Raw genomic sequence first — 20,355 nt, 5'->3', positions numbered from 1 at the left:
GCTGGAAACACCACATATCTGCAGGTGTGTAGCCTCCATGCGATCTTTATACATAGTATGGTTTCAGAACTGAATATTATGGTGAACATAACGTGCATTGGGAGAATACCATACACATAGGGATATGCTTGGGCATGTGCCCGACTTTTTCAACATATATGTCACACAATAATAATGATAGAGAAGTGAGAAAATATTTATTAAAGAGATGATTTTGTTGAGTGTTGACTATTGCAGTTAATCTCCTATCATTCTCATATCTAGATTCCACTCTGGAAATTTGTTCACCCTCTACTAGACAGGTTGATGGGCGAAAGGGAGAAAGATTGGTAAAAGGACAAGTATAACAAGAAAAAAAAAATATATATATATATATATATATATATATATATATATATACTTGCTAACCTGTGAGAACACAGGGGTAAGTTGTTCTAAAAGTCAATTGGCTTGGAGGTGCCTTACATATATCACATGTATGTTGATCTCTGTTCTATATGATCCGTCAGAGTTTGGGACCTTAGTAAGGCTAAATGTTCAAGGACTGAGTTCTGCTTGTGGTTAAATGTACATTGATGTCACATATCCGCACCTGCTGAGGCGTAATCTGGGTTGGTGACATACTGGTGACGTCCCCATAGTTCGGAGGCCAAAGGAGGGGGGGGGGAGAGAAAGGGGAAAGAGAAAAAAAGGGGAGGAGAAAAAGAGGGGGGGGGGTGGGTCCACCTAACCAGTGTAACTGGTGTTGTGGCAGCATATGTCCTGTATACCTATGGTAGTGTCACTATAAGGAAACTGCAAATGTTTCCATACTGGGTATCAAGGTGCCGTACGGATCTGATGCCATCTGCGCCAGCCTCAATAGTCTTACGTGATGAGCATACACCTCTGAGTATGTAAATGTTCATCTGATATAATTGGAGATGTGCGGTCATGTGAAAATGTGTGTAAGGACATTGATAGCTATAGTCCCATGCCAGGGAAAGTGAAAACAAACTTAAAAATCAGGTGAGAGTGAAAAAATAGAAACAAAAACCACTAGTGATATCTTCCTGGAACAGGAGTGTCTTGTAAGTGTTAAATGACGCCAGGGGAATAATTCCCTGGTGAATTGTGTAGGTGAGGGGTATACCTGAAGTGATGGATTAGGAGGTATAGTGTATCTTATCTTCTTGTGGGACTACACCACACCATCATTGGTGTGCCGTGAAAATGGGGGAAGGAGCATGAAAAATTGTCCCCTGTATACTATAATTTGTGATCATTAATGAGGTTGGGAATATGTAACCATACTTTTTAATGGGAGTGAATAAATATATTGATCGGGGAGACACAGATTCCACTTGAGGAGGCTTGGTCATGGTATCTGAGTGTGGTAGGTCGGACTCCAAGAAAAGAACTTCAGGGTAAGAAGAGGGACAATGATAAGGGAACAATCGGCAAATGATGATTTAAAGTGATTCCTTTTACAGATAGACCGAGAAATTGTTCTCTTCATTGAGTCCCTTAGGGGACATTGTGTCCATCAAGAAGATTAGTCGAGTCTCTTGCTTCAAGAGCTCGCGGTCCCAGTCTCCTCTCCTTATTCCCATCACAATTTTCATCATACCAAATGCCTTCAAACCCATGGGATTACTTCCATGATATTTGAAGAAATGCCTAGCAACAGGTGTCAGGGCTTTCTGTCAGGGTGTTCTGACAGTCTCTTTTTGAGAGGTCGGCGGGTTTTGCCAATATAGTGCTTACCGCAGGGGCACTCTAAATTGTAGATAACCCCTGCGGTATCACAGGTGATGTATTGGCCTATTCTCCACGTCTTCCCGTATCTGTCAGTATATGATTGACAGGGAATCATCAGGGAACATGTTTTGCAAGTGCCACACTTGAATGAGCCCTTCTTTGAGATGGTAATCTGGGTTTCTGTCTCGAGGTGGCTGTGAACTAACATGTCCCTGAGATTGTCACTACGCCTCCAACTGATATCCACTCTGTCCCCTAGGATCTTTTCCAGATCTCTATCAGTCTTGAGAATGTGAAGATGTTTATTCAACACACTTTGGACCTCTCGCCATTCACGGCAGAAGGTTCCAATGAACCTTATTTTCTCAGGTTGGTCATCTTTTTTTTTTTTTTTTTCTCTGACCGGGTACCAGGAGTTGTTCCCTGTCACATCTGTGAACTTCCTTCCTGGCTTTGCGGATAGCCCTCTTGCTGTACCCTCTGTGAATGAGTCTGCTATCAAGCTGGTCAGCTCTTTCTTCATAGGTGGTTTGTCCTGAGCAGTTGCGCTTGGTTCTCAAATATTCCCCTTTGGGAAGTCCCTTGATGACCGGGGGAAAGTGCGCACTGCTGCTGTGTAGCAGGGAGTTGGTGGCCGTACTTTTCCGGAAGATGTCCGTGGATATGGACCCATCTCTCTCAATGCTGATGCGGAGGTCTAGGTATTCTACCTCTTTCTGGCTGGTATGGAAGGTAAGTTTGAGGTTTAGCTGGTTGTCATTCAGCTTCCTCATAAACTCTATGAACAGACCAATGTCCCCTTCCCACACTATCAGCAAATCATCAATGTAACGTAACCACAATAATATGTGGTCAGTGTAGGTCTCATGCTCCTCAATAAATACACACTCCCGCTCCCACCACCCCAGGTACAGGTTCGCATACGTGGGGGCCCATGTGCTACCCATCGCGGTCCCCTGTACCTGGAGGTAGAATTTGTCCTCACACACAAAGTAGTTTTTGGATAAAACAAACCGCAGCAATTTTAAAAGGAATTCGTTAAGAGGGGTATCTCGATCCATACTTAGAAAGTATTTGGCAGCGTGTATACCATGCGTGTGGATAATGCTGGTATACAGACTTTCCACATCGCATGTTACCAGCCAGGCATCAGCATTGAGGGTAATTCCTTGTATTTTGTTTAAGACATCCATTGTGTCACGTACATGGGATGGTAGTGTGGTAACATACTTTCTGAGATAGTGATCCACAAATTGTGAAGCTTTCTCAGTGAGATTACCCATCCCTGACACAATGGGTCTGCCCGGGGGATTTCTCTCGCACTTGTGAGTCTTGGGCAGGAGATACAGGGTGGGGATCTTCACATTCTTAACTTGTAAAAAGTCGTATTGTGTTTTCACAAGGGTCCCATCCCTGTAGGCTTGCTCAATCAGCCTCTGATATCCCTCTAGATAATCATTAGTGGGGTTGAAGGTAAGTTTTCTATAGCAGGAGGTGTCACCAAGTTGGCGTGCAAGTGCTTTTTGGAGGGGCCTCTGTAACTCCCTAATTAATACCACACTATCTGGGATTAATTGGTATATTGGTTACACAGTTTCCAAGCCATAGTGCTTAAGGTGATAGGCATTTCCAGATTTCTGGACACAACTCCAATCTGACAGGGCACATATAGTAAAGCATGTTGTACTCCCACAATACTAGTACTCACTGCCTGTCAGCACGGTTCTAATTAAAAAAGAAACACCGTTTGCAAACTCTTAAAGGGGACCACAGGGGAATTGGGCCACACTGAGTGAGGATAAATTCGCTTATCCTTTTTAATACACTGTCCGTGTTTTATGTTTCACTGTTTTGTCTATATTTCGCCTCTTTGTCTTTTAATATAAGTTAATAAAAGCTAAATTTTATGCTATTTTTCTCATGAGGTGCACCACACAGAAAGACATTTCCTTTTCTCCTTTTTGCTTGAGATAGAAGTCTCCCTGCCTGCCCCAGAACGTTTGTGGGGGGGAGGTGGGCTCCCCGGGAGCCAGGCAGCACAGGCTGCCCCCCGGGGGTGCCAGCAGGGGACCGGGTATATTCACTACACCCGATCATGCATATGTAATGATCGGGTGAAGTGAATATATGAATATCTAATGAGCGGCTCGGCTCCGGCCCCCTGCTGGCTGGTCTGTGTAAAAAAAAAATATATATATATTTTTTTTTAAATTAAATATATATTCATGTGCTTACAGCACATGAATAAAAATAGCATGCCCCTCCTCAGAATAAAATTCCAGATTTTTTTACACCAAATGTAAAAACAAAACACTTTAGTTTAAAAGTTCACATTCCACTTCACCATAAAAAGATAGCGATTGCTACTCGGTGAATCATGGCGAAAAAAACCTTGAAATGTATTCGCCATCTGGTCATTGAATAGGGTGATTCACCGTTTTAGTCAGAAATTCGCCTTACAGCACAAAATCGCCATAAAAACCTGGCGAATCAGCCTCATTGAATACTGCCCATTGTGTTTCTGAATTGTGGTAAAGATTATACTCCTTGTACTGCAGAAGGTAACTTAGCTGCTGTATGTATTGCACAGAAATAACTGACATTCAGCCTCAGTAATACGGGGGTTATTCTGATTCACTCTGAAAGGCACAATCACTCTTCAATGGACAAAACCAAATGCACTGCAGGTGGGGCTGATGTAACATGTGCAGAGAGAGTTAGATTTGGGTGTTTTATTGTTTCTGTGCAGGGTAAATACTGGCTGCTTTATTTTTACACTGCAATATAGATATATGTTTGAAGTACACCCCCCACCCAAATCTAACTCTGTCTGCACATGTTACATCAGCCCCACCTGCAGTGCACATGGTTTTGTCCATTAGAGAGTGATTGTGCCTTTCCGAGTGAATCAGAATAACCCTCTAAATCTCTCTGTATAGTTTATGTAATGGCAGATACATGTCTTTATTTCCATGTACACAAGGCAGGAGCACATATGGATGACGTGATTTCGCCTCTGCGTCAGGCACTGTATTTGTAAATTAGTAATTATATTTCAGAAGCATTTTTCTTATTTCTCTAAAAATGGTGCTATAAGAAAACATAAATAAATATAGGTTTGCAGCAACGCTGAATTGTCTGTGTATTTCTATGCTTAGGGGGTGATTCAGACCCGTTTGCTGCGGGACGAATTAGCTCCCCTGTCCAACGGTGCATGTGCGAATATGCGCATGTGCAAACTCCCAGAGCGAACACCATTGACGAGTTTCACACTTGCCATGGTGTTTTCTTCATAGTGGGCAGAATGGGGGCGGGCATGGGGCGGAAGCAGGGGAACATGCAGCGTTTTATGGACGTGCCCATAAAACGCTGGATGTACCCCTGCAGTTGCAGGTGTGGATGTCTGCTTGGGGCAGGCGGATGACGTCACATGACTTCAGCGATACCCCCTGAATTCGGGTTCAAATGAAAAGTAAGTCCTGGCTGAATATTCATTATGAGTGGAGAAAAAATTATTTGATAATGAGAAACCATTATCAAATGATTTGCATCCACTCGCATGCAAATGTGGGATTTGCTTGGCGGCGGGGCGTGCGTTTGCCAGGGTGCCGTTTATCTGCTCGGTCGGCAGCTAATAGGTCTGAATCAGGCCCTTAGATAGTTAAGTACGGATGGTGTAATGGTTAGCATTACTGCATCACATCACTGAGGTCATGGGTTCAATTCCCACCATGGCTCTAACTGTGCAGAGTTTGTTTATTCCCCCCCCCCCCCTACCACTTGCATGGGTTTCCTCCGGGTACTCCGGTTTCCTCCCACAATCCAAAACTAAAATAACAAAATTAACCCTAGAATGTCTGTGTGTCCGTGTACATGTGGTAGGGAATATAGATTGTAAGCTCCACTGGGGACTGATGTCAAATATTCTTTGTAAAGCGCTGCGGAATATGTGTGCGCTATATAAGAAACTGTTAATAAATACATAATAATAATAATAATTATACAAAACTGGTGGTCAGTGGGCTGTGAGTAAGTTGTAAAGGAAAAAAGGGGAATACTGCAAGCATTAACCCAACGCCCACAGTTATGTAGCAAATAAAGAGCTCACGCAAGACTGATCTATTATTTATTTACAGTTTCTTATATAGCGCAGCATATTCCGTTGCGCTCTATTACTAGTCTCATTCACAGAGAATATCCACTGAGTACAATTGCGGGGCAATGAGTGAGCCAGGAGCTGTCACTGTCCTTGTATAAAGCTCTAGATACGTGACAGTTGTTGCTGATTGTTTTATTTCCATACAGACACTCTTTGGGTGATCAGCTTACATGCAGTTACAGTATGTGATGTTTCATATACATTTTCAAAAACAAAATAAATATTATATTGTAATGCATAAAATACCTATAAATTCTTACCTGAAAAATTGCAATCCAAGCATACCCAATATTATCAAAATTGATAGCACCTTTGAAAGGGTTATGTTCCCCAGCTGAACAGTTTGTATAATACTGATTCCAGTTGACACATGAAGTATTGCTGGTGTTATTATAAAAATTATAATCCAGTGTACACTCAAGGCCTTCTTCCCTCCGTGTAGGGACACTGCGGCAGTACCGCATGCCATTTTCTCTGGCTTGTGAGCAGATGAAAGGATTCTCATCCTCATTCTCTGTCTGATAGTACCGTTCCAATTCCAGGGAAAGAGGACTGCAAGAAACACATTAAAGACTGCGTTGGTTGAGAAGCAAATGACAAAACTGACACTATAACAGAAATAATCAATGCTAGTTGTCTAAATTAGAACCTAAGGAAGTCTATTTCTAGGTAGACTGCCCTTAACATTTTTTTTTGGGGGGGGTTGTTGTTAAGTACAGGCATCACTCTGTGCATGAGACATTATGGTATTCCCAGCAGGTCCACCTAGCCTTTTCGTATAGCTTTATTTTATATTTCTCCCTGCAATTAGCCACAAGGGAAGACCCAAATATTGGATTCTGTTTAATGACATCAAGAATAGCTTGGGGATATGCCCTTAATTTACTTAAATAATCACATCGACCTTGGGCTAGATTTACTAAGCGTCGGGCAGGGGCAAACGCAGGATTTTCAGAAGGGGGTTTCCAGAGGGGCGGAGCAAAGCACGGAGATGGACACTTAGGTGACCCAGTATATTCCGAGTCAGTTAAAGTATTATAGATAGACCAAATGTATATAAATAATAATAATAATAATATATATATATATATATATATATATACACACACAAACATACAGGGGCGTCAACAGCAGTGTAGACCCCTGGGAATAGCAATGTATTGGGGCCCCTACCGATCCTCCAGCCGTAGGGGTGGGGGAAGCTTTGATGTCCCGCGGGTGGTAGGGGGTATTATATCAACCGCTCTGCATGTAGGGCCTGGATCAGTAATTTCCACTAATTACCCCTTTACTGCACAGATGGTGGGAGATGAGGTGGGAGAAGGGGGCATTGGGCTGAATGAAGGGGCCCTGATACATAACTTCCAGGGTGGTAGAGTATGTTTAATATGCAGAGGAGGGGTGTATAGTGGAGTGGGCTTATTATTCATAATTTTCTGGTGAGAGGACAGCTTGCTTGACTGCAGATATCTCCAGTTCCCAGAAATAGATTTCTTAGATTTTAATGAAATTAAAAACTAGAGAATCCCAACTACCAAATGGTATTGGGACTAGGGGATCAGAGTTCAGAAGGCAGAGCAATCTGCCAATGAGAATATAAAACTACATACCAGGTGTGTGGAGCTGGAGCAGTAACCAGCTGCTGGAAGGCTGATATCTCTGGTTCTGGGAACAGTAGAGACAAGCTACTAGTGTCCATCAAAGGGGGAGAGTCCCAGCTTTTGGAATATACCCTCAGAAAAACTCTAAGTCAGACAGAAACTGAAAAATCTGACTGGGAACAGCAATTAACAGGCTTGGATGGGGACCACTGCTTTGAAGTCAGATATCTCCGGTTCCCAAGGGCCGATTTTTAAAATTCTTGTATCCATGGAAAGAGGGGACCCTCAGCTTTCAGACTCCTGGGGGGGTTTCTGGGTACTCAGAACCCCCCCCCCCCTGCGTGCGCTACTGTCGGATATGGCTGCAAAATGTAAAACGGTACTCATATCAAATGCAGGTCATGTCTGGTTTGGCATGTACAATAATATGATTGCCATTTTAAATTTTGGGGTGACACCCATCTAAGATATGTGGCTTGCGATGGGGGGTAATTTACATATGTATGTTTTTGAAGTACAAACTTCTATGCATCCCAAAAATAGCTATTTAAGGCTAATTCAATTAGAGCTGTAAATATCTAGAATCTGTGAAAAGTTCAGATTCATGCACTAATAGTGTTGTGACACCTGTTAACCCCCTAGTTATTGGGGATTTATTTTCACATCTGTTCAGTGGTGTAAAATAAAAAAAACTTGATAAATGCTGCTTGCGGTTTCAATTCAGGAACAATTGATTAGCCCTGAGGGATCAATCAGTTTGTGCTAAATTACCATGGATAATTGCTTTCTCCCCATATCCAATTATTAACACTAACACTTGTGAATAAAGAGATTCTTCTGGCACAATCTGAAATGAGGACTTCTAAAAACAATGATATGCTTTCCATTCCTGTGTGCCTGGCTGGCTCCATCGCTCATAAGAATGTTTGCTTTTTGTCCTATGAAATGTTTCTGGATACTGTACACCGTGGGCAGTACAAAAGTTACTAAACGTGCCTGAAAAACTCATATGATCTGCTAAAATATTAAACCAAATGACACTACAGTCATATTCATACTACCTAGATACAAAGCCAGAAAGATGTGTAGCTTGCATGTTTGACGAGTGACGGGTCCCTGCATTGGCAAGTGCGTACACACGTGCTTAATTCAGCACAATCTAACATGCCATGTGGCATTTGACATCATGAGCAATATCTTCTGGTTGACCCTATACCAGGGCTGACCAGACGACCAGAAGGGACAAGAGGATCACCACCAGGTGATAAAGGTGCTTGGCGGGTGGGTTGTTTTGTGGCAGCTCACACAGGTTCAATCCCCTAACAGGTTATGTACGAGGGAAAAAATGGAGGGGTTTGTGGAGCTTTTAAAAAATTATATCACTATAAACACTGTGAAAATTAGATAGATTGGATAAATTTACAGCTAATAATATATTTGATCAATTGGGTATCACAAAATATAAATTCATTTAATTATCACATAAAATACGAATAATAATAAAAATACAATTAATATAAATGCGCATAAAATGACACATAAAAAATGAATATATTGCACTTAGGATAAATCATGAAGGGCATACAGTAAACGCTTGTTGTTAATTAATGACTTAATAAGGACAATGGATACTTAAGTGAGTCCCGCTTGTTCCTGGATGGTGCTCTCCTCTTGTTACGTGTTTGTAGTCCCCACGTGGGATGAAGGGAGGGGGGGGGGTCCGGATTCAGCTGGTACTTGTGGGTGTCCAATTTTTCCTGCTGGAGACCTTGAGCTTTGGTTCCACTGGTGGGCAAGATGGAAATACCTCACTTCTCGGAAAGAAGGCTCCAAAAATCAGCAGGTGGTGGTTTCCCCAATTTGTACATCCAGTTAAGGGGTGCCGGCAGGATATGTGGTGGGTCCGTGGGGGGGCAAGAGGAGTCGCTGGTTCAAAGGGAGTGGTGGTATCCAGAGTCCAAACAAGGGTTAAACTGACGCGTTTCGTTGTGCTAGGTAAGGTAAGACATACCTTTGAGAAAGTTGTCCTATCACCACTCATTCCCCTTGAACCAGCGACTCCTCTTGCCCCCCCACGGACCCACCACATATCCTGCCGGCACCCCTTAACTGGATGTACAAATTGGGAAAACCACCACCTGCTGATTTTTGGAGCCTTCTTTCCGAGAAGTGAGGTATTTCCATCTTGCCCACCAGTGAAACCAAAGATCAAGGTCTCCAGCAGGAAAAATTGGACACCCACAAGTACCAGCTGAATCCGGATCCCCCCCCATATCCCAGCCCCCCCTCCCTTCATCCCATGTGGGGACTACAAACACGTAACAAGAGGAGAGCACCATCCAGGAACAAGCAGGACTCACTTAAGTATCCATTGTCCTTATTAAGTCATTAATTAACAACAAGCGGTTTACTGTATGCCCTTCATGATTTAACCGAAGTGCAATATATTCATTTATGTGTCATTTTATGCGCATTTATATTAATTGTATTTTTATTATTATTCTTATTTTATGTGATAATTAAATTAATTTATATTTTGAAATACCCAATTGATCAAATTTATTATTAGCTGTAAATTTATCCAACCTATCTAATTTTCACAGTATTTATATTGATTTAATTTTTTGAGCGCTCCACAAACCCCCTCCATTTTTTCCCTCAACCAGAAGATGTAACCTGCGAATGTGGAAGCACACAAAATAGGTATACAGTATGCACTGAACGATATGCCCGATTTGCCATCCAATTTGCACTGAATCATCAAATCAGGCCTTTATCATTGTAGCGTGTACATCCTTAGGAGCCAATGATTGAAAACAATGTATTACATTTATACATATTCTTACAATCTATTCAGTTTCCTTGTCAACTTACAGGCTGAAGTTTTCAGGGAGGAAGCAGCGGTTTCGTAGCAGACCAGCCCAAAGCTGCACCCCAATAATCCCAAATATAAAGAAGACAAAGAAGCAAAGTAGAAGGACATTGCCCAACATTGGTAATGTGTCCAACAGCAAAGTAACAAGAATTCGCATACCTGGAAAAAAGAACATAATGCATTAGTGCGACCATTGGGGAAAGTTGACAGGGTCATAAGATCAACATGGGGTTTTTCACTGTTTTTTGAGCCACTAGGGCATGGTGGTAGAATAAAATAGTGTGCCGAGCCTAGTGAGCCACCGAGCCCGAAGCACGGCGAGCACAACTGTGCTACGTTTCAGTGTCAACAGTGAAAAACCCCATGCATGTGTGTGTCATACCTCTAGTGAAGTGCATCTTCATATGGGCAGAATGTACTTCTCCTAGTTCTATGCATATATATCGCAATGCATCATATATATCACATTGCCTTGGATGCTTGTATGACTTATCTCCCACACTGTAACTTCCGTAGTGCACCCAACATGGCTGCCTCACCTGGTACACTTTTGGATGGAATGAAAAAGGCATGGACCTGATGGTTATGGCGGGACCCTATTCAGAATGTTAGGATGCTGCAACCTCCCTCCCACTTTTGTCATCTTCTTCATTGCGTGACCTATTCCATCCAGGGTAAGCCTACAGATGTAGCACACACCCTACAATATGCTTATTATACATAGTAATTAAGGCTGAAAAAATATGTTAGTCCATTGAGTTCAACCTATTTATTATGTGCTCTGTGTTTCTGTTAAAATCACATGCACAATTCACTGATTCTCTCTCTGAGGAAGCCGCCGACGCTCACAGCAGGCGGGGAAACGCGTTAGAGACCAACTAAGAACTCTCCATTTTCTCATGGTTCACTGAGGACCTTGACATTTCTGCACCTGAGGAGACTTGCCTTTATATCAACAGCCACTGGTGTAACAACTCCGGATATAGTTGCACCCACTAAGGAAATTCAGATCCAGCAACTGGGAGGCATCAGAGGGCAGTATTCAATGAGAAAAGTTCTCCGTGTTTTGTGGAGAACTTGTGCTTTGTTCGCCTTTGGACGGAGCATTTCAGTGGCAAACGCAGGATTTTCAGAAGGGGGTTTCCAGAGGGGCGGAGCAAAGCACGGAGATGGACACTTAGGTGACCCAGTATATGCCGGGACAGTTAAAGTATTATAGATCGACCAAATGTATATAAATAATAATAAAATATATATATATATATATATATACACACTTACAGGGGCAGCAACAGCAGTGTAGACCCCTGTACATAGCAATGTATATGGGCCCCTACCTTTCTTCCAGCGGTAGGGGTGGGGGAAGCTTTGATGTCCCGTGGGTGGTAGGGGGTATTATATCAACCGCTCAGTACGTAGGGCCTGGATCAGTAATTTCCACTAATTACCCCTTTACTGCACAGATGGTGGGAGATGAGGTGGGAGAAGGGGGCATTGGGCTGAATGAAGGGGTTCTGTTACATAACTTCCTGGGTGGTAAAGGATGTTTAATATGCAGAGGAGGGGTGTATAGTGGAGTGGGCTTATTATTCACAATTTTCTGGTGGGAGGACAGCTTGCTTCACTGCAGATATCTCCAGTTCCCGGAAATAGATTTCTTAGATTTTAATGGAATAAAAACCAGATAATCCCACCTACCAAATGGTATTGGGGACTAGGGGATCAGAGTTCAGGAGCCAGAGCAATCTGCCAACGAGCATATACAACTACATACCAGGTGTGTGGAGCTGGAGCAGTAACCAGCTGCTGGAAGGCTGATATCTCTGGTTCTGGGAGATGTAGAGACAAGCTACTAGTGTCCATCAAAGGGGGAGAGTCCCAGCTTTTGGAATATACCCTCAGAAAAACTCTAAATCAGACAGAACCTGAAATATCTGACTGGGAAAAGCAATTAACAGGCTTGGATGGGGACCACTGCTTTGAAGTCAGATATCTCTGGTTCCCAAGGGCCGATTTTTAAAATTCTTGTACCAATGGAAAGAGGGGACCCTCAGTTTTCAGCATAGGGTACTTAGGCTCCTGGGGGGGTTTCTGGGTACCCAGAAACCCCCCCTGCGTGCGCTACTGCATTTTGCTCTCCAAAAGCGAGCAACCCTATTCAATGTGAAATGTTCTCCGTCTTTCTAAGTGACTTTCTCCTTGTCTCTCCGTGTAGCAATTCTCCATCTTTTGATGGAGAGCTGGAATGTGAACTTTTAAACTAAAAGGTTTTTTTAAGAAATTTTGGTGTCAAAAAATCAGTTTTTTTTTTCTGTGAAGGGGCATGTTATTTTTATTCATGTGCTTATAGCACATGAATATATATTTAATTTTTAAAAAAATATATTTTTTTAATTTTTTTTTTTTTTTTTACACAGTGCAGCCAGCAGGGGGCCGGAGCGCTCGAGCCGCTCATTAGATATTCATATATTCACTGCACCCGAACGTAACTATGCACAAACGGGTGCAGTGAATACTGGGTCCCCCGCTGGCTATAGGGGGGTGCAGCCTGGGTCCTGGAGAGCCCCCCTCCCCTCCACAGTCCTCTGGAGCAGCCAGGGAGACTTTAATCTCTCTGGCTGCTTCCGGCTCCCTGAAAACTCCCTGCTCCCTGCAGGGGTTAAGACTCTCCGCGAGTGGCGGAGAGCATCAGCCACATTGAATAGAGGGAGCAGGAGTGGCAGAGAGCCCTGCGGAACATGGAGAGTGCATGGAGAGCGAAATAAAACGCTCTCCATGCATGGAGAACTTTTTCATTGAATACTGCACAGAGACTGCAACTTGCTACAAATCTCCAAAGGTATCCATCCATTTTTTTTATATATTTTTTGTCTGGCCAGACAACCTTATACAACTAATCCTGATGGTTTGCTAGTGACAACTTTGTATGCTGCTATCTACTAACTATATTTAAGCAAAACCACATTATCAGTCTGAATGCATGGACTTTATGGATCTAAGTATACAATCTCAACTAATCCACTAACCTGCAATACTAACCTGCAGAGGCACTCACTAATCTTTGCTACTCTGTAACATATGAATCAGTATAGTCTATTGGTGCTATTTAGAGTTTTATTTTTATTCATATGTATGTGTTTTATGTTTTAATCATATATAGGTTGTGGCCACATACCTAATGTACAATTGATTATTGTTTATAATCAATTTTATTGACTAATAGTGTTTCCAATTGCGCAGTTTTTTCCTCTTTTCTGTTTGTTCCTATTGGGACTAGTTGAGCAGTCCCACTAAACAGCAGCATTAGTGGAAACACTACTAATATTTTTTAGGGTTGAATTACGTCCGGACTGTTTAGCGCTGGTCTTGTCTGTTTTCTACCATAGATACTTGATTGAGCTCAGCTGTCACTCGCTCAAGCAAGTTTCACTGACTATGATACGGCCGCCTATGCATGGCAGCATGGCCGTATCAGTTTGCTTTGTAGTTAATTTTGGACCTGCAGAGCTTCCGTAGCTGCCAGGGAGTTAGGGTTAGGCATTAGAGGAGAGGGTTGGGGGGTAGTGGGAAAAGGTAAGATCCCTTACAGGGTCCCTGTCAGGAATATCTATAATAGGGTACCAGATCTCTCTTTTGGCAAACTGACCACTGGGATACTGTATGTATCCCTCATGTGTATATATACTTAAAATAATTTAATATTAATTTTGTGCCCCTTACACCTTTCATTATACATTTGTTAGTATTTTGTGTAGACCAATTTTATATTTTACCACCCCCAACCTTTATGCATTTTTGTGCCCATCAACACCCTCCTCACTCCATCCATATATTATGCCCATCACACTTCACCACTTATACACTTTAATTACATCAGCCCCCCCCCCCCTTATATCATTTCTGCCCATAACCCCTATATTTTATGGCAACATGTTATACACTTACTGGCTGGCTGTGCTTGGGGGTTATTCCAGGGTAGGAGGTTCCTTCAGGTGCTGAAGTGCCGCTGTTATGTGACTTCCGGCCCCTCAGGCAGTGCTGCTGCTGCACGCAAGTCACTGCCAGCACAAGCTTAGTGTAGAGAGGGGAAAGCACTGCAGGGCTTGCTGTGCGCCAGAGCCTCCACCCACCCACTACTCTGAACAACTATTACAGCATGCTGGATTGATGACAGGTCGGTGCCTGCGGTGCTCTTCTCATGGCTGCTTTTTCAGCAGCACACAGTCAGGTAGGTGGAGGCTCTGGCACACAGCACGCCCTGCGGTGCTTCCCCCTCTCTACACTGAGCTTGACACATGGGTAGGCGGTGGCGCATGGGTAGGCGGCGGCATCATGACATCTCCCACACGGCATCAGTCACTGCCAGGAGGCTCTCCCATATTTACCTTGGACATGTCCTCATGCAGGAGGATGGCGGCCATGTAGTCGCGGCCATATACTGAAAGCTGTGGCCGGTGCCACCTACAGGAGGTGGAGGTGAACAATAATCTGGACCACCTGGCGGCCCTCAGCAGTACTTGATAGAGCGGCCCGGGGGCAGGGGGCACATGGCACCCTGCCCCCCGGCCCAGCCCGTCCCTGGCTCCACCTGTGGATCTTTTAAAATGTGTCAATGAGTAAGGAATACACCTGTGCACTTGCCAGGTGACCTGGAAAACATGATCTGTGTGAGGTCCCGAGGATCCAGTTAAGTTTGAGAACCCATGCATTAGAGGGAAAGGCAACAGCAGAATGCTTTTGTCCCTACAAATATAGCTGTATCTCACAAACTAAATTTTCTTTAAGAGGTTATATATAATGATGCCTGCTTTGTATTGAACCCTGAATGCAAAAGTATTTAGTCACCATCTATTATAAGGTAATGCTGCACTGCATATATGTATATCTATATTGTACAAACCCTGTTCATTTTAGGGAACTTACTTGGCACTCGGTTAATGGCTCGCAGTGGACGTAACACTCTGACGGTGCGCACTGCCGAGAAGCTGACATTTTGAAGATCCAGCGAATATTCAAGCATCCTAAATACAAGATTATAGATCAGCCACATTATAAATTACGTTTCTGTTTGTAGTGGGTTAAGAATCACATTAAAAATACAATTTCTTCTGAGAAAAATGCCCCAAAGGCACCATGACACATTTAGCATTGTGTTACTTGGTATTGCTATATTTTTATCACAAAATACATTTTTCTGAACCACTTGTCCTCATTAATGTGAATACTAATTCTAATCAGACAAAGCTGTTGTTGTTTTTTCTTCATGGATGTAGTTCTCAGACCTTTTGGCATTCTAAAAAAATCTTATATTCATTTATATAATTGAACAACAAAGTGTGGTTATCCATGGCACTGCAAGTAAAGGCTATCAATGTTTTGGTTTGGTACTGTACATTAGCATTAAGGGGCTGATGCAGAGAGAGTTCTACACCATTTGGTATAGTCTATCATTTGTGATATTGCACTGTGCTTGCCAGAAAATGAATCATTTCATGACCATGCCACCTACATCTGCCTGCGTCTGTATGGGATTAGATGTGTGCATTCTGCTGTAACAGAGGTCGGGTATAGTAAGGACTTGATCATGGAACTGTGAACAGATGCCCCCCAATGAAAAAAAAGACACAAAAATGGGGAAATTAACTAAGATAGGAGCTCTATTTCACATGGGATGTTGCTATAGGCAACCAATCAGATGTTTAATATTATCTCCAGAAGGTGCTAAATAAATAAGTACAGTATATTCTGATTGGTTGCCCATAGCAACATCCCATGTGAAATAGAACTCCCATCTTAGTTCATTTCTACATTTTTGTGTGTTTTTTTTCATTGGGGGGCATCTGTTCACAGTTCCATGATCAAGTCCTTACTATACCCGACCTCTGTTACAGCAGAATGCACACATCTAATCCCATACAGACGCAGGCAGATGTAGGTGGCATGATCATGAAATGATTCATTTTCTGGCAAGCACAGTGCAAAATCACAAATGATAGACTATACCAAATGGTGTAGAACTCTCTCTGCATCAGTCCCTTAATGCTAATGTACAGTACAAAACCAAAACATTGATAGCCTTTGCTTGCAGTGCCATAGTGTGCTTTGTTTTTCTTCTCCCTCTTATCTTACTGTCCTTTATATTCAGATTTGAGTGTCTTTTGTAAGCAGATACAGTAGTCAGCAGTTTTCTGCCAGATTCATAGTCTGATATAAGAGACTTGATCTAATCTATGGCCTAGTGAGGCTAATCGCAGTGTGCTTTATTTTCTTCTCCGTCTTTACTTACTATCCTTCACATTCATATTTTGAGTGTTCTTATACATATATGACAGTCCAATAGATCTAGATATGTAGCCTATGGAGGTCAATCGCAGTGTGCTTTATTTCTTCTCTGTCTTACCTTTCTATCCTTTATATTCACATTTTGAGCACCACAACATGTATAAATATATATGTATAACCAGATGGGCAGCATATCGAGGCTGATCGCAGTGTGCTTTGTTCCTTTTAATCTTAACTTACTATCCTTTATATTTCATATTTGAGTGTTTATATTGTGACACAGTGGCGTAAGTTTGTCCCAGTTGCCCGGAGGCAAGATGAATATTGGTGCCCCCCCCCCCCCCACACACACACACACACAATGTTAATCAAAATATACGTAGTCTGTTATGAAATATATTTTATATACTGTATATATTATATCTCTCTCCTTAGAAAAGGTTTATCTTTTGCCCCTAACAATGGACCCAATGCCTTCGATCTTTTTATTGACAGTAATAAATTTGTTAGATCACTAACTTTGAAACGACACTTTGCAAAAAATAAAGTCGTCACTGGTTCTGATGCAGGCTCAATGAATAAAACCAATTTAAAACCTAAGTCGGTTTTTTATCCCATTGAATCTAGAGGTAATTATGTTGATACATTTTTTAATTTAATTAAAAATGATTTTGACAAACTTTGTGCTAAAAATCATCATGGTAATGATAATCTCAATAGCAAAGAGAGAAAGGCCATAAAAAATTTAGAAGAAAATAATCAAATCGTTATTAGGATGGCCGATAAGGGGGGGGGGATTGTTATTTTAAATCGTACCGACTACCTGAATGAAGTATACAGATTGTTAAACGATTCTGTCACATATTCTAGGATGAAGACAGACCCAACCTTACTTATTGTTGAGAAGGTTAAAACTCTTATCAATGAAGGTCTCTCTAAAAATTTTTTATCCACGAATGAGGCGAAATACATTGTTAATGAATTCCCACCTTTGGCCATTTTCCATTATCTTCCAAAGATACATAAGAGATTGGATCGGCCTCCTGGCCGTCCAATCATTGCCGGTATTGACAGTGCAACCTCTAAGTTGTCTGAATACATTGATTTATCCATACAAAAATATGTAATGGCGTTAAAATCTTATACTAAAGACTCCACGCAAATTTTATTGTTTTTGAAGGATTTTGTATGGCGCCCTACATACAGATGGTGTACCATCGATGTGGAGGCGCTGTACACCTCGATTCCACATGACGGTGGATTAGAGTCCATACGTTATTTTTTGGATAAAGATAATACTATCGATAAGTCGTTTTCTGATTTTTTTCTTGAATGTATAAAGGTGGTTATGTTTAACAATGTATTTACGTTTCAAGGGGAATTTTTCATTCAGCAGTGTGGGGTCGCTATGGGGACCCCATACGCACCGAGCCTGGCCAATTTATATCTTGGGAAGTGGGAGGAGTTAAATTTTGAGATTAACTGTACCTTTAAGGACAATATTATTTCTTTTCATAGATATATCGATGATATACTAATTATCTGGGAGGGTGATGAAATTTTGTTTAATCAATTTATTTCGGCCATCAATATAAATACCTATAACCTACATTTCACCTCCAAATATCATGAAAATAAAATTGAGTTTTTAGATTTACTGTTGGACACTTCTGAATGGTCTTTGATTAATAACATCATTGAAACATCGACATATATAAAGCAAGTCGACAGTAATAGCTACGTTCACTTTAATAGCTGTCATTTTGGTAAATGGATTAATAACATTCCATATTCACAGTTTGTTAGAGTTAGGAGGAACTGTGCTAATGTGAAAAAATTCGATGAACAATCGGCTGTTTATAGTAAACGTTTTAGTGAGAAGAAATATCCTTCCCATCTTGTTGATCGCTGTCAGAAGAGGGCTCGTGACCGTGATCGCAATGAGCTCCTACAATATCAAAAACGTGCAGATAGAAGTGATAACTTCCTCCCATTTGTTACTAAATTTAATTCTAATAGTAATGCCATTAGGGACATTCTCAATAAACACTGGGATGTACTCCTTTTGGATCCTTTGCTGAGTGATATTATTCCCCCTAAGCCACAACTTGTTTTTAAGAAGGCATCCTCATTGCGATCAATACTAGCACCAAGTCGCATTAGGAAAGATGTTTCCAAAGATGGGTGGCTGAAAACATGCAATGGATTTTTTCCGTGCAATAAATGTAAGGTCTGTCAGTACGTGGATAAGGACCATTATAAATTTTGTAATAGTGATAATAGTAAAACCTGGAATATAAAGAGTCGTATGTCCTGTCTAACTACATGTGTCATTTACCTCTTAATGTGTAGATGTGGGAAAAAATACGTGGGGAAAACTAAGCGCCCCTTGAAAATTAGGATTTTAGAGCATACTCGCAGTATAAAAAATAAATGTATGCTACATAGTGTCCCACGACACTTTATCTCTTGTTGCAATTCTAACCTTGATTTCTTTTCTTTCAAAGCCCTGGAACACGTCACCCTTGATGAGAGGGGAGGGGATGTGTTAAAGAAATTAAGTCGTAGGGAAACCTACTGGATTTTTAATATGAACACCATGTCTCCTATGGGCATGAATGAGGGCATAGACATAGTTCCTTTTTTGCACTAGGTCTGCTGAGTGGCCCCGTTGGATTGGCAGGGCTATGTTGTTGGGCGTTTACCCCTTAGCTTTTGCTATAGTCTTGCGGTGGTCGCTTTGCGGTGTGCATTTCTGTGTCTGTGGTATTCATTCATGTCCATATTATTATTAATTATTTTATATATTTTTTGTGATTTTTGTATATAGGGAAAGAAAATTTTCTGCTATTATGTACATTTTTTGTATTTTTTGTTATATTGCGTATATATGTATTTTTATGATATATGTATTTTTTGTATCTTATGAGCATCATCTGTTTGTTGCTCATATATGTGCATTGTATTATAAAATTGTTGTCATTATTTTTAATATGTTCTTTAGCCATGCATATGTCACTTTAAATGTTTGATTGTGCAATCATGTGGTTTTGATAATTACTGACCAGTGGGTATATAAGTAACGTCATGATGAGAATGAGACACGCCTCCTGACGAAGTCATACTCTGACGAAACGCGTTGGGGCGGATCCTTGGCTGACGCTGACATCCCGCTGACGCTGCTGTCGTCCTCAGATCTGTCTGGTCCCGGCTGCAAGTTCCTACACCGGTCTGGTGTCATCACATCGTGCTGTTGTTGGACCCCTGTCGCCCGGGCTATGAATTGCAGGTTTTCTGCCTACACATTGTTCTAAACTTACATGTATGTGAGCTATTTTATTATAGTAAAGTACTACTTTTATATTGCTCATTTGTGCGCTTCTCTGGCTTTTTCTACATGTACCTCCACGTGGGTTATGGTGATTCCCACAACTGAGTAAAGCTGCACTACATGTGAAATTAATCTACAGACGGATCCACCTATATTCTGGGACTTTCTTGCGCAAACATTGGAAATTACTGTATGTATATATATATATATATATATATACACACAGAGAGAGAGAACACATATAGATTTAAGAACTCAGCCACAGAAGCGATTATGATGGCTTTCAATTAATGGCTTTAAACTGGCAGTGGTGGAGAGGTGCCCCCTTGAGAGCAGGAGCCAGTGGCAGATGACTCCATTGCCTCCC

The 20,355-nt window shown here is 41.7% G+C and overlaps 1 protein-coding gene across 5 annotated transcripts in view; it reads right to left on the bottom strand.

Annotated features, from left to right (window-relative positions):
- Nucleotides 1–20,355, bottom strand: part of CACNA1G (calcium voltage-gated channel subunit alpha1 G) — a 317,812-nt gene that overhangs the window by 161,402 nt on the left and 136,055 nt on the right. For all 5 annotated transcript variants that reach the window (XM_083148098.1, XM_083148097.1, XM_083148094.1 and 2 more), the window contains exons 4-6: nucleotides 15,299–15,396; nucleotides 10,375–10,534; nucleotides 6,160–6,451 (exon numbers count right to left, since the gene is read on the bottom strand). In XM_083148098.1, the coding sequence (XP_083004224.1) occupies nucleotides 6,160–6,451; nucleotides 10,375–10,534; nucleotides 15,299–15,396 (550 nt within the window). The remainder of the gene's footprint in view (nucleotides 1–6,159; nucleotides 6,452–10,374; nucleotides 10,535–15,298; nucleotides 15,397–20,355) is intronic.

This window comes from Crinia signifera, chromosome 6, assembly GCF_055691185.1.
Source record: "Crinia signifera chromosome 6, ASM5569118v1, whole genome shotgun sequence".
Lineage (NCBI taxonomy): Eukaryota > Metazoa > Chordata > Amphibia > Anura > Myobatrachidae > Crinia > Crinia signifera.
The sequence above is the reverse complement of the archived record's forward strand: the minus strand, read 5'-3'. Positions and strand labels throughout refer to the sequence as shown.